Source organism: Nipponia nippon, unplaced genomic scaffold (assembly GCF_047370975.1).
Source record: "Nipponia nippon isolate SJK-2023a ecotype South Korea unplaced genomic scaffold, ASM4737097v1 scaffold_2, whole genome shotgun sequence".
Classification (NCBI taxonomy): domain Eukaryota; kingdom Metazoa; phylum Chordata; class Aves; order Pelecaniformes; family Threskiornithidae; genus Nipponia; species Nipponia nippon.
In genome coordinates, this window is record NW_028262336.1 from 45447765 (window position 1) to 45461985 (window position 14221).

At 39.8% G+C, this 14221-nt stretch overlaps 1 protein-coding gene across 8 annotated transcripts in view; it reads left to right on the forward strand.

The window, feature by feature from the left end:
• Positions 1 to 1090: 1090 nt before the first annotated feature.
• Positions 1091 to 14221, forward strand: part of SMPX (small muscle protein X-linked) — a 42772-nt gene continuing 29641 nt past the window's right edge. For 2 of the 8 annotated variants that reach the window (XM_087758827.1, XM_087758826.1), the window contains exons 1-4: positions 1278 to 1445; positions 5033 to 5092; positions 10104 to 10193; positions 13801 to 13954. In XM_087758827.1, the coding sequence (XP_087614953.1) occupies positions 5054 to 5092; positions 10104 to 10193; positions 13801 to 13941 (270 nt within the window). In that variant the 5' untranslated portion in view covers positions 1278 to 1445; positions 5033 to 5053 and the 3' untranslated portion in view covers positions 13942 to 13954. Of the gene's footprint in view, positions 1131 to 1277; positions 1476 to 5032; positions 5093 to 10103; positions 10194 to 13800; positions 13955 to 14221 lie in introns of those variants that run through there. The other 6 variants (XM_087758832.1, XM_087758828.1, XM_087758830.1 and 3 more) reach the window with 6 other exon arrangements.

Below are 14221 nucleotides of genomic sequence, written 5' to 3' on the forward strand. Positions count from 1 at the left end.
AATAGGCCAAGGGGTTTCCTTGGAAGGAGCTGACTGCTATACGGACCTCCGTCAGTCTTCACCTAACACAAATGCACGTGCTTGTTGCATGCTTAGCTGTGCGTCCATCTTGTCATGGCTCTTTGGGAAGGGGGTGGCTATGCGGTAGTCTGCAAGCTGCTAGAGCTAGTCATCAGCTTTATCAGCTGCTTCCAGATGACAGCGCTTTTGGGAAAGAGGGCATCAGACAGTGAGTCACAGGCTTAATAAAGTGGTCTGGGAGATCATCTTTCTCTTTGAGATACTTGAAATGAAAAGAGTGATTGGTCAAATGAGTTAAAGTCAAGGGAAATCCTTTCCGAAACCACTATCCTAACCACTAGTTGTTATAAATGTCTTTGGTACTAATTTTGACAATTGTTGATCTTCTCCTAAAAGTTGCAAGTAGCAGCAGCAGGTGGCCGGTACCGTATCACCCAGAATGACACTGCTGTTGTCACCATTAGTGTTGTGGGTCAGGTGGAGAAGAGGTAAGGCAGAGGAGTGAAGAAGAGGAGAGTTCACTCTTGTGAAGATGTAGTGAACAGGAGGCTGCGTTTCTGGGAGTGGAAACATGAGGCTGTGCCCCACGCAGGACTTGCTGTGGCAGATCTTCAGTAGACTTCACTGAAGACAGTACTCCAGCCAACATAAGCACAACTGTATAATAATGTTTCATTTCCCTCATAAGCTATGGCATCTCGCCCGCACACTCTTCCTTTAGCTTCTCTTCATCCACATGCCCTAACATTGAGCAGCTGGCCGCTATGGCCTTGCACAGTCAGCAGCCCTCCTCCTCGTGAGCACGGCTGCCTGCACGCAGGAGTGCTACACCGAGACCCTGAGGCAGCCGCTGTGTGAGTTTGCTCCCAACCCAGCAGCGATACAGTCGCATTGGTGCGGCATTCACCTCCCCTAGTTAGTCCCTCCGAGGTGAGCTCTTCGTAATTACGTCTCCATAATTATTTCTTTCTCCAGTGTGGCAGCAGAGAGGCACACGCTGCCCCAAAGACCACGGGAGGTGTTGTGTGTTACCTTCTGCCACCGTATGCCTGGAGCTTGTGAAAAGCCCAGAACGACAGGGAGAGGGAGGGCAGGCAAAGGACCCAAAGGTGTGTTCCTTCAACACCTCCTGCTTGACACTTGAGCCCTGGTTTTACGGTGGTCAAGTGTCACAGGGGACCAAGTTACAGGGTGAATCAAACTCTATATTTAGGAAGAACAACTGGAAGCTATGACAGGAATTCCCTTTCACACTTTGCTTCTCAGCCGAGTCCCACTCCAGCCTGAAGCAGCTCTCAGTGCCGTCCGGGCTGAAAGCATCGGAGCTATTTCAGACACATTAAAAGGATCGCAGTCAATACCTCAGCTGGTAGAAGAAGGTACCTCTTTCAGCATCGAAAGGAGGTGCACATACTCACCTGACGGTTTGGAACTTTTCTTATATAAGTAAATAAGTAAGCTAATCTTGCAGGGGTCAATTAAAAACTTGAATGACCCTTATGAAAACTCTTTAATAACTGCTGCGAGGTGACTGCAATAGTTGTGGCTTTGTGCTGATTTTAATGTCTTGTGCAGCATATCAGAGTATTCAGAGCAGATATTGTTATAGTTATTGCTTCATAGTCTATGGGGATCTTTAAAGATTTAAAACAGAAAGTCACTTAAATGACTAGTGACTCGTAAGAAGCCTAACTGTGTATTAGCTCGAATATTGTAGTACATAGGTACATGCTTATTTTTTTCTATATGTTTGCTATAGCTAGTGAATTATTACAGGGGTGTTTTGATGGTAAGAGGGGTGTTCTTTCACTGTAAGCTTAACAGGTAATTGTAGTGGAGACAACTGCATTACAGAAAATGTTATTGCATTTGCCTAGAGCATGTAGTAAGTTTTTGTGTAACAGACTTGGAAGCTGCAAAGCGGGGGCTTCTCTTCTTTCTGCATACTAGCTGGGTCTCACAGTAGTGTAATTCCTGTCAAAGCCTTTTAATAAGATAATACACTGCAGTTCTGTGTCCAAAATACCCATTGTGCTTGATGCTGTGAGTGCGGCGGGGGGGAAAGGACAGCTTCCAGCTGGGGCGGGGGGAGGGCTCTTTCTGTTATCTGTGTGCTACTGTACATCTCGTGTGCGGATTACAAAAGATGGCATTATGATATCTCATCGTATTTAAAACAAATTGAATAAGTCAGCTTATTATCTTGCTGCAGCCCTGTCAGAAACTATTTTTAGCAGAGGGACAGAAGATAGGTCCTTTGTTTTCCAAAGATTCTTTTCAAAACACTCATTTATTTCACTGTAATAGTCCTGTATTTCACAAGTAGCCCTGTTCACAAGTGCTTTCACTGCGAAGCAAGGGAATTTGCAGGGGAAGTCTGGCATAAAACATCTCCAAACTGAACTAATGTTGCTGTTGGTTTCTCAGTTTGGCTCAGCATGCAGCCCATAAAAGGTAAAAGGTAAGGTGTGGGGAGGCCGAAAAGACACCGGGGAGTTCAGGCTGCGTGCGTCTGCGTTTCGCTGGGCACGTTCATGTGAAATCATGCGGTGGAAATGAGGGTGAAGAGTGATTTTTTCAAGTTTGCAGAGCTGATTGGAATGCCAGAAGTAACTTAATACAATCAGTGCAGCACTCTTGACTCTCTCTCCGAGACACATGGGAAAAGAACAAAGGCATTTATAAAAATGAACTAATCACTTCAGTAATGGATGCATCTGTAATCTAAGGTTTATTTTCCTGTGGCTGATGGTCAGTATTGCTCTGGAGGGAAACTCAGGGAAGGGAGGGAAGGGGAGAGAGCCAGAGACGATTGTCTATTTTTACTCAGTAGCGTGCTGTTGTCCTGATTTCTCTGGCGGTAATGAGGACAGCACGAACTGGTAGGAAAATCACCTCCTCCAAAAGCAGTCCTACACAATTGTATCATGCATCCATCTTTAGGAACCGGTGTCTGATTGCAATAATTTCGAACACAGACTTCTTGTGAACCCAGAGCACCTCACTGAGGAGCACTACTGCTGTGCTTGTTTTAAAGTTGAGATTCAGTGTAAATCCTTGCCCGTTTCGCTCTAGGTGGCCCAAGAAGTGTGTATCAGTGTTTTTGCAATCCACAGACACGCAAGATGGAGAAGTACATCTTAGCTTGAATTTCTTTGTGACAGGGTTTAGAAAGTAGATCCAAGGTGTTTTAAAATGTTTTTTGTTAATTTCCTGTGCTTTTGTTTCCATTTTTCATTCTGATCAGAAAGAGGAGAAGATGATAAGAAAAATTAATTAAACTTTTGTGTATCATGAGTCCTATCTTTCCAATAAACTGGGGGATTGTTTTGAATTTATCTTTGGAATTCAACCACTGATTAACAGCACAATTATTTCTATGCATAGTAAAGATTTTCAAAAAGGAAAGAAAGAGAGTGCAGTAAATCCCTTGGGGTTTTTGAAATCTGTGCAAATTTTGTCATGAACTTCAGTGGCCAAGATTTCATCCCCCAAAGTGAATTCTGAAGTTCTAAAACTACCCCTGATTTTAAGATTGTAAATATAAACATAAAACCACAATCTAAAACTCACTGGAAACATGCTGGTTTTGTTTTGCACAGTGAGATTTTTTTCTGAATTATTAATTTAGTGGAAGCAATTTAAACTCGAAGAAACCTATGAAGATGACGTCCTCTGACTTAAGGCTATGTGTTGGTTTGGACAACACTCTTTACAGCTGAGAGTGCGATCAGAGGGATACCTCTAGCGGCAGGTCATTTTTACTTTAAGTTCTGCTCAGCATTATAGGCAGATTTAAAGCCGATGTGAGAATATGCAAGAGCAAGTCTTTCATGCAGCTCCAGTGATATAATTTCAGACTGATATTCCAGGCTGAAGCCAACCTACAACTCATCTATGCTTTTCTTCGCCACTGCCTCCACGTGACAGTTATACTCTTTGGAGTACCAAAGTCTTTGACCCAGTTTTGATTTCTCAGTATATTTCTACTATTCTCTCCTACGTCATTTATTACTTTTCTCAAAAATTTCTTTCTCATCTCAGGTTAAATACTGTAGACAAAATACGCTGTAGTTTGTTTGTGATCAGGAGTTCTCTGGTGAACTCATTTCTCACCTTTTAGTATTACTATCTTATTTTGCATTGTATTGAGATAGGTTAAATAACCAGACTTTGATGAAGGTCTAGTCCAGTTAAAATCTTAATTCTCAGTGAAAGAATAAAAGACCGAGAGAATGTTTCAATTAATCTGATGGTAAAATTTCTTTCTTGCTTTTTTTTTTTTTTAACCTTTACAGACTCCTTTGACTTTGGTTTCCCTTTCCTATGGTATATTAATACTGTGTCAGTCCATATTTCTATGCCTGCATGGAATTATAGGGAAACTTCAGTTCTTTTTTATCTTATTGCTAAAGAAAATCAATGAGTCTATATGACCTAAAACTTTGAAGAGAGGCTACTTTGTGCCCTAGCAATTGTCAAACAGAACTTTACAGTTTGACCATCTTGATCATTTTCAGTCTATAGGCATTAAGGGTTTGCAAGGATTTGTGAGTCAGAAAATGGTTATGTCTGCATTTATCAATATGTTTTGTAGCAAGTTATGCTTTATTTGAAAGAAGGTTTAAACTGAGAGTTCTAATAATTCCCACGTACATACTGTGACAGAAATAATCGTACATTGTTTATCCTCAAATGTTTCTCTTAATTCTTACTCATTTTACAATGCCATTAAGGTTTGAGAGATTCCTTATCTCTACTCATTATTGTTTTTAATGTGAAAGAGAGAGCTCCATTTGTGGCTATGAAAGATTAATTAGAGAAGCTCAGGTGTTCTGTCTCCTTCTGATATTCAGAAGGAATAACTAAGCAGCTCTGAAACTGAGACAGAAACAGGAGCTGGGTAGGTGAAATGGATGCCTGTCAAGAGGCAGCACGGGTTAAGTTCTAGCTTATCTCCCCTAGCTATCAGAATGTCAGAGCCTGTAACACTTTCCCATTTTGCTTGCAGGGATAAGCCTCTGTCTTAAAAATGTCAAAACAGCCAGCGTCACATGTCAAAGCTATTCAGGTAAGAGACAGTATTTATGTTTCTAATATAATAAAATAGTAAATCTCAACATCCATTGCTTGGCAAACTGCATTTTGCTCATAAAAAACACTACAGAAATGCTAACGGGATTATTCTTTTAAATCGAAAAGCTTGGTAGATAAGAAAGCACTGAGAAAGTTTGACCTGAAGAGCATCTTATGGTCTGAGCTGATAAAAAACTAGATCAGATAGGTTGGTTGATCACTTGCTTGCATGGTCTTTCCAGTGCTGGGTTATGTCCGTTGGTGGATCAGCCAAGCAAAACACAGTGATACGTCTGCTTAACAGATCAGCATTATGAGTAAAATGAATTCTTGCAACTATTACATTTTCCACAGAATTAATATAATGCTGGAAGAACTATAGGCTAAAAAGATGGCATAGGTATTGTGAAGTTTTTCATGTCTGCATTCCTTTAGGAAAAAACCCCACAACTTCCAATATTTGTTTAAGAATCATTTTATTTAAAAGCCAAAGTAAAATGAGAGAAATGTTGATGTTTCCATTAAAGAAATTCTTGTATGTCACATACATCCTCAAACGGCATATGCTCACAAGGATGAAGTTGGTTGTTACGTACTTGTGAAAGAAACAGCTGGAGAATTATCCCAACATCATCATGAAGTAGCATCATGCAGACAGTATTTAGCTGATGCTATCATTGATTCTTGTCAAAAGGCCAAAATACCTCCTGAGCTCCAGAATTTTACAGAATTTTCATGTATTTTGTAAAATGCACTTGCAATCAAATTTTCCCATGAGCTCAGATTCCCCTAAAATTATGTAAGAAATACAAAACGGAATTTCTGAAGTCTGACCTATCCTCTGTTTCCCCAAGATAATACTAACTCAATGGATTGGAGTATCAAGAATATTAATTACCCAGTGTCTAGACAGTGTACTGAAGTTGCAAGGCACTGTAAAAATGCGAATTCTCTTTATCATCATCAACTCCACTGGAACAGGCATGCAAACTATGGTACTCTAATTCAGTTGAAATTAGCAGAAGCTTGCCATTGATTTCACTCAGTTCAAATTTTCATCCCTCTTTTACAGTGACTATGAAAATATTTGCATGATTTTTAAAAAAGGTAGATAATTTATAGCTCAAAAGTATTTAAATTTTACATTTAAATTCCATAGGCACATACAAACATTTTTAAGGAATGAATTTGGCTTACTGTTTTCTTTAAAGTAAAGAAGTAGTTATAGACTCCTTTTTAGTTTTATGATGACTTTCCAGCTTCTAAATGTAAAAAAAATCTTCTAGTTTGTCCATTAAAAAAGTGCATTAAATTTAAGCACCAAGTTTAGTATTTTAAGAAACTTTAATTTTTGCAAAGGTAATTTGAATCATGAGAAAAATTACAGCACAAACTTTAAAATAAATCTATTAAACATTGTGTCAAATGTTGCTCCAGCAGGGAGACTTGCACTTGAATTGATGCCTATTACACTTTGAGCACTCTAAGAACCATGCCTCAAAATGTCACATTACTTTTATACATTGTGATTCATATATTATGATCCTTTAATATTATGTGCTATTATAGTAGGACCGACATCCCCTGGAGAATATACATAGTTCTGCAGAGATGGAAGTATAATGACACTTTACTAACGGAAGTATTTCATGGTACTCTTGTGTCAGAAGTGGCTTCTTTCTGACCCTATGAGGTGTATGCTAAAATCTTCACTTGCCAACAGCCACTAAATACAGATGTGGGAGAGTTAAAGGCAGCAACTGGTTTCCAAGAGTAGTTCAGGGTGATAAAGGACCAAAGTACTGTTAATTCCTGTTAATATTCATTGCTGGCCTCCTCCTTTCAGTGTGTAAAGGCTGTGTATAGCTCTGGCTGACAATTATTCTGCCTACAAACACCATGCTTGGCTTTCCCCAGAGGTAAGGGTGAGGGGGTTCCTATTTTTTTTCTGAATTACATTCAGTTTTTCTGTAGTTCCTTTTTTTTTTTTTTTTTTTTTTTTTAAACTTGAATATGTTTATACTGAAAGGGCTTTCCAGCTTATTCAGTCATCCTTCTGGACAGCTAGGAATGGCTGGGATGCTGTGGAGAACTTACCCGTAACAGTCCTCAAGTCATGCAGGGCTGCTGGTAATTGAAGACCCAACAGTTCCTGACCTGGATGCCCTATCATCTCTAGTAAACAGAAATAAGAACACAAACACCTCTCTAAATACCAGTTGAATCGAGTCAAACCAGCAATATATGTTGTATGTCATGCTTACAGGTATTTTTACTTCAATCTGTTCAGGAGGACCTTAGTCCAGTACATCAGTACACATACCTACTAATTATGAAACCTACAGTGACATCCAAAATATGATAGGCACTTTCCAAAAACAAAGGAAGATGCAAACCGAATAGTTTTAATAATTAGTATGATTAAAAATAATAATCACACCTAGAAAGTCTGTCTAAAACAATTATAATTTAGGATTTCAGGAGTTTGGAACAAAAAAATTTCCTGTTTAGCATTTCACTGGATGGGGAACAGGTGAGGATGAGATCATTAAGGTTCCTATCTCCATCCTAGCAGACAGGTGACAAGAGCCCTGAAACGTATTTTAAAAACAAAATTGCAAACTCGTGCTGATCGCAGCACAACGCAGTCCTTACAGAGCTACACTGGCATACAGAATTTGGTCCACTGTTCACCCATCATACGGCTGCTCATCCATGGGAGGGGAACGTCATTGGACTAAGAGGGAGATTTACAGCTCAGGACTCTGGTACCTCTGGTCAAGTACTGTTCAGAAATCAGTCATACTTTAATTTCATACTAGAAATATTTTCATTTATAGTATGTGTTATCAGATCCAGACAGTGTTAAGCTATGTCTTAAACGCTGCTTGTTTTACCAAGTTAATATCTCATGTCTGCGTGCATCTTGTCCAAACTCTGACGCAAAAGCAGATAAAATAGTTCAAACTGCTTTAGTGTGACACAGATTACTGGGAAAATGCTGAAGCAGACCAAAGAGCAGCTTATTTAATTTAATGAGCAGTCTGGCACTTAGTAGTTCATTTCTGTTTCCTGAACCATTTTTAGGCACAGTTGGTCCGTCAATCACAGTAGGAAATGCAAGGGCTGGGTGTCAGAATTACCATGCTGTGGTATGCCGTGGGTGGCCGTGGGAGGCTGGCTTCTGCTGTGATTGACTCCAAGGGGAAGGAATGCCTGAGTTCAAAATGAGCACCAAGAGGAGAGGTAACTCTTAATGTTTCAACTTTGCAAACTTGTTTGACCACGCTAGCTGTAAAGTGCAAAGAAGTTTCATATTCCAAAAAAAGAAGCTGCCTGGAGGTACCGGAGCCTGGTGGGGGAGATGCTTAAAATTAAAAATAGCAAAGCTGTTTTTTTCCACTCCTAAATTAAATAATGGGTTAAGTACTACGAGGCTGAAAATGCCTTGTCTCCTGGGAACTTAGGAAGTGCAGATGAAAGGTTTCACAATATCTAAACTAATGCTCAGTGAAAAAGCATCATGAAGTGAATACCCAGTTGTCTATAAACTGCATGACCCTACAGACATTTGTCAGCCCCACTGAAATGGCCGCATCACCCTGCATATATAAAAGAACAGGAAACAGATAAATAGAATAAAGGGAAAGGTGCTTATTTCTTAGCAAATGGATTCTTAATTTGCTCAGTGTTTGATTACAGCTGTCAGAACATTTGTTGTTACTAAAAACAGTGGGCTGTTTTCCTGTGGTTGCCCAACCTGGGGCATGATCTGCAAGACCACGATTTGAGCAGAAGGATGGGATTATTCATCTTCATTTAATGCAGATCAGTCAGATTGCAAACTACAATAACCCAGCTCGCTGTTGGAAGGTTTTCTGTTTCCGCTCCATAACATTACCAATTCACCTGCTGGTTTTACCAGTGGGAGTCATGATATTTTGATGACATTTCCTAGGAGCAGCTTCTTTTCTGAGATCATGAGATAAGAATAGGTATAAATTGTGCATTTAGTTGATCACGCTATTTGACTTTTAAAATAATCCAGGCTGGGTCACATTGGGAAATAGATACATTTTAGCTGCTCTTTCCTAAGCAACGTTTTCTGCCATCCTTTTTCTCGGAAATCTTTACTTTTAAGGTATTTATTATAAGCCCCGTTTATGTTATGGCTACTGGCTTTCTGCCACAGATAAAAAATCAGATAGATGCAGTCATGTGGGTATCATTCTGGAGGGAGTTTGCTAAAGCTGGGGGCTAGCAGTTTGTCTGGTGTGAGAGCCGGCTGAGCCTGCTCCAGCCCGTGAGCCCCCACTGCAGACTGGGCTGGGGTGGCTGGGCAAAACCTAGCAGGGGCTGGAGGGTCAAAAAGCCTCCCTGTCTTTTCCCACAGATCCTCTTTGCAACCGAGAGGCGTATTCCTAGGACTAAGTCATTACCTTTGCAGTTTGTAGCACTCATGGGTAAATTTTGTTGGTAAAATCACATTTTAAACATTTGTGGCTTAAGTTGGCTCAGGACAGGCTTTCCTTCCTAACTACCTGTGATTAAGTGAAGTGAGAACTGGTGTCACTGGGGGAGGGAGAGTGGTCCAGTGGTTTGGGTGTTATTGTAGAATTTGGGTGATTTACACTTAAATCCTTATTCTGGCACTCTCTGCTTCACCTTGACCAAATCAAAGCAGACCCAGATGCCTAAAAACACTTTGGTGTCTAGTACTCATTTATTTAAAGTCCAATGAAATCAGGGAGCATTAGAGTAAAATGCAGAACTTGAAAAGCTTTCTAGGTAGATTTTTTTTTTTCACTTTACATCCTTAAAATGGAGATGAAAGCATTTCCCTTTCCTGTGGGAGTGGTGTGATGATGCATACATTGAAGGCATAAGTGCTCGGAAACCACGATAATGTCTATACTCTTGTTCAACCCCTTTTGAGTTTTGCCGTTTACCAACTGTATGCTTATTTATCAGTCGCTATTATATGCATCATAATTTCCTTCTCACAGGCTAATATTAACATCCCAATGGGAGCATTTCGACCTGGTGCAGGCCACCCTCATAAAAGAAAAGAACTTACACCTGAAGAAGTGGAGGAGGTAAGAAAAAAAGAGGGTTTTGATTTTTTTTTCCAGGACAATCTCTGCCGTTGATGGAAGAAAGCCTTTTAAATCAATCTTATAACACTACATACCAATCTTAGGTATCACAGCTGAAGACACACTGATCATTCATGGAAATAACTGGCCGCCTACTAAACACTGCATATATACATTGTTCTGGTTTTGGTGCCAAGGCACCTATAGGAATTTAAACTGTTTCAAAGGTAGATAGCTCTTCTTCAACAGCAGGATGATATCTACTGTCAGGAAAGAGAGCCAGGAGTTCGCCAGCAGTATTTATCTAGATGGGAGTTGATGGACTACATCAGGGAAAGTTATAGCTAGGCTTTGGAAGGATATGCTGCTACCTGCTGCCCTGCGGTGGGGTTTATTCTTACAGTTTAACAGTATTGGAACAGGTTTTCAGACCTGACATTTTTTTGAATATTTATCAACAAGGAGAAACTGAATGTGGAAACTATACATTTGCAAATTAAAAACAGAGATTGTCAACCCATTTACCTGCATAGGGGTGAAAATACTCCATTTCAGATTGAATTCTGTGTTTGCTTGCCTGTATTTTACAGGGAGCATTTAGCACTGAGTTTTGAATATGAAGTTCAATTTATACCTTAACCAACACTGATCACAAAGGTTATAATTAAACACAGGTATCGTATTTCTGGATTATATTAAAGGATCTTATTTACCATGAACTTTTGTAATAGATAAGAATTAAAACCAATGGTGGAGGAAAAGGTAGTGGGATACTCCAAACAGGAAAAAAACTCAAGTAAAGGTGGGTGCTTGTGGCTTCCTGGACAGCTGGTGAAGTTTGGTCTTATAGTCCCCAGCTGAAAACTGGTCCTGCCGGGCCAGAGCTGTGGATGCTTCCCAGAGCCAAGGGCAGGAAGGGCTCAAACCGACCCCATACAGCCGGACTGCCTCTGGCAGGACTCGGCTGGGTGGACTTGCTGCCATGAGGGTGAAGCAAAGCTGTTGTGGCTGGAGGGAGTCTTGCCCTCAGGCAGAGCAGAGCTGTGAAGACCAGGAGGGAAGTGGGTAGCCACGTCTCTCCAGGCATGCAGTGGCACTGCTGGTGATTCAGCCCCAGACAAGAAGCAGCCAGATTAGTTTTGGACAAATCATCAGCTCCTTCTGACCTGGTAAAAGCACTTAAAATCATCAGGTTTCGTTACGTAAGCACTAATTCTTCCTTTTCTGTCTAAATCAGACAGATTTTTTTCTGAATTTAGACATATTTGACATAAATAGTGCTCTGTTTACAGAAAACTTTCCTGAGGAAATCAAACCCAGGCTGACTTAACTCTTCTTAAGAAGATTTTAAAAAACCAAACGCAAACATACAAAGTGACCTTGGACACATATTGTGGCTTTCTCCCCTGGAAAGAAATCAAAGCATATTTTCTCCACAGTAATTAAACTGGTGAAGGAAAGCATGTTATTAAGCAGAAACTAATATAGCATGTGTGAATTCTGGTAGTATTTGAGAAATAAAATAAATTATTAGAGCTGATAATTAGATTTGGTTGGGTAATTGAATAATGCTTTGCTTCTCAGTTATGTGAATACTATATATGAGACAGACATTATGGAATGAAAGTTCTTGGCCCTGGTTTTAGAGCCAATATGCAACCAAAGCAATGGGAGTAAAGACTACAGAAACAGATCTTGTAATAGGAATAGAATAAAAACACTACCAGTGGACTTATCTTTTCAGCTTTCTCATTTTGTCAAGTTTTGCAGTACAGCTTGTGATTCTTTAGATCAGCTTTAGGCAAACACTACTTTTGCTAACAGTGCTTAGCATTTTTCACTATATTTTAAAACCTTGGCAAAGGAGATGATGGAAATACGGGTCTTACTCAAAGGGATGGTGGAGTCAGAAGGGAACATGTATTTTTGAAGGTCAATGGAGCAGATGTGTTAACATCCAAAAGAAATGGAGGGTGGGAATTTCAGAAAATAACTCTTCTTCAGTCAGAGCATTTCCATGCAGGTATTTGTTAACTCTTGTCATATATCTAAGTCACTCTTCAGACTTCCTTCAATAAAACTGAAGGCCAAGGTCTGATCTCAGCTGTGAATTGCACACAGAGTGGGTGATATAGGGGGGATTCAATCATAAATAGCACACACCTGAGATTAGAAGGGAAAGCTAACATCAGTTTATGGAGCGCAGAGTCTCCAAAACATGGTCAAAGTTTGCACCATTTGTACTATGAGAAGGAATGGTATTGTAGGTGACTTGAAACAGTTATTTTTAACACAGTATCTGCTATGAGGGTTTGGTGGATGGTAGTTTTTCCTGATTATTCAGATTAGCTAGTTGTACAAGAAGACTGTCAAAGGAAACAATACAAGCTCATGGCTTAAAGATCAGAGAGGAAGAAAATGTCAGTTTTTCTAAAATTCCTTGTTTATTTGCTACTTGACATTGCAAAAAGTATGCTTCCTCATTAGCATGTGGTCCATTAGTCAACAAAAGAAAGAGGGGTTTACTGGCCAATAATATTTGACAGATTACTTTGTAATTTTAAAAATGAAGTCAAATATCAAGAATTGAATGTTCAAGGTCAATAAAGCTTTCCAAAAAGGGTGGCTAATGAATCTAAATACTGAATTAAGTCCCCAAAGGCCATCCCAAGAGGACATTCGGAGAGTAATCACAAAAGAAAAAATAATTTCATTGTGAAATTATTTACAGTAAAATATTAATTCATCTCTAAACCTACATGATTCCCCCTCTATGCCAGCTTTATAAAATACAGAACAGCCTGGATGAACATCAAACTTCCTACTGGAAAACTACTCCTTCAAGACATTGCTCAGTCTAGAATAGAAATTGTCTAAAATACATGCTCTACCTCACCTAGGAGTAATAGTACAGCTGGGGAAGTACCAAGGGCTGAAATACTGTGGTCCATCAGGAAATTAGCTGAGATGCTTGCTATTCTTTAAGTGCTGTTATTTAGCCTGAATTTTTTACGGTGTCAGCAAAATAGCTGTCAGGCATTACCCTAATTCAAACATAAAATGAAAAAAACCCCTTCTGATCTTACAACTGAGGTTAAGAAAAATTAAACATCAACTCAAACTGAGCTTGGATAGAGCTTTTGGGGTCCATAACCTATTATCATAGCTCTTCTCCAGAGCTGCAGAAGTGCATGATGGATTTCCTCCCCAATTGGCCAGCAGCTATGAGACTCTGAAAGAAATTAGATGATACAGATGGTTCTTCGGCTTTTTTCCCCTAAAATATGAAGGACCTGGGAGCTGCCTTTAATGCTCCACTCAGTTAATTTTCTGCTAATGGTCTGACACTGTAAATTCTTACTCATTTACCAAAAGATCTGCATTCCTCTTCACTGAGCACCTTCAAATTTTTTTTTCAGAATGTTTTTAGACATTGTAGACAACAACCAGCAGGATACCCTGTCTCTTCCTCCCCTTCCCCCCCAATTTCCATTGGGATTGCATTTCGTATAAAAACATCCTTTCCTGTTTCTCAAAAAACTGACCTATGCTCATGCTCAAGAGATCGCTGTTGCAGCAGTAAGGTCACTGGTATCCTTTTGTGCAGAGTGTTCCTGCTTCGACAGAGGAGGAGAAAGAAAAGAAACATCTCCCAGGAGCTAAGAAACTTCCCGGTCCTGCTGTCAACTTGTCAGAGATTCAGAACATAAAGAGTGAGCTGAAATTTGTCCCCAAAGCTGAACAGTAGCTGGAACAAGCAGGTGAGTAAAAGAGAGGTTCTTTGAATCGCTCTAGGAGACGCAGGCTGATCCAGAAACCTTTTTGTGTCAAAAGATGGCTTTTGAATTACTTCAAAGGACCCAGAATCACACCCCGTATTTCAAAGAAAAAATATAAGAAGAAAAATTCATAATCCTTGGAATTGTCTATTATTTCAAACATGGAGAATGTAGGAGACTGTATCTGATGATATACGGCACCCATCAACTGGCCTAACAAAAAGTGAATTCAGCTATTAGGAATATTGT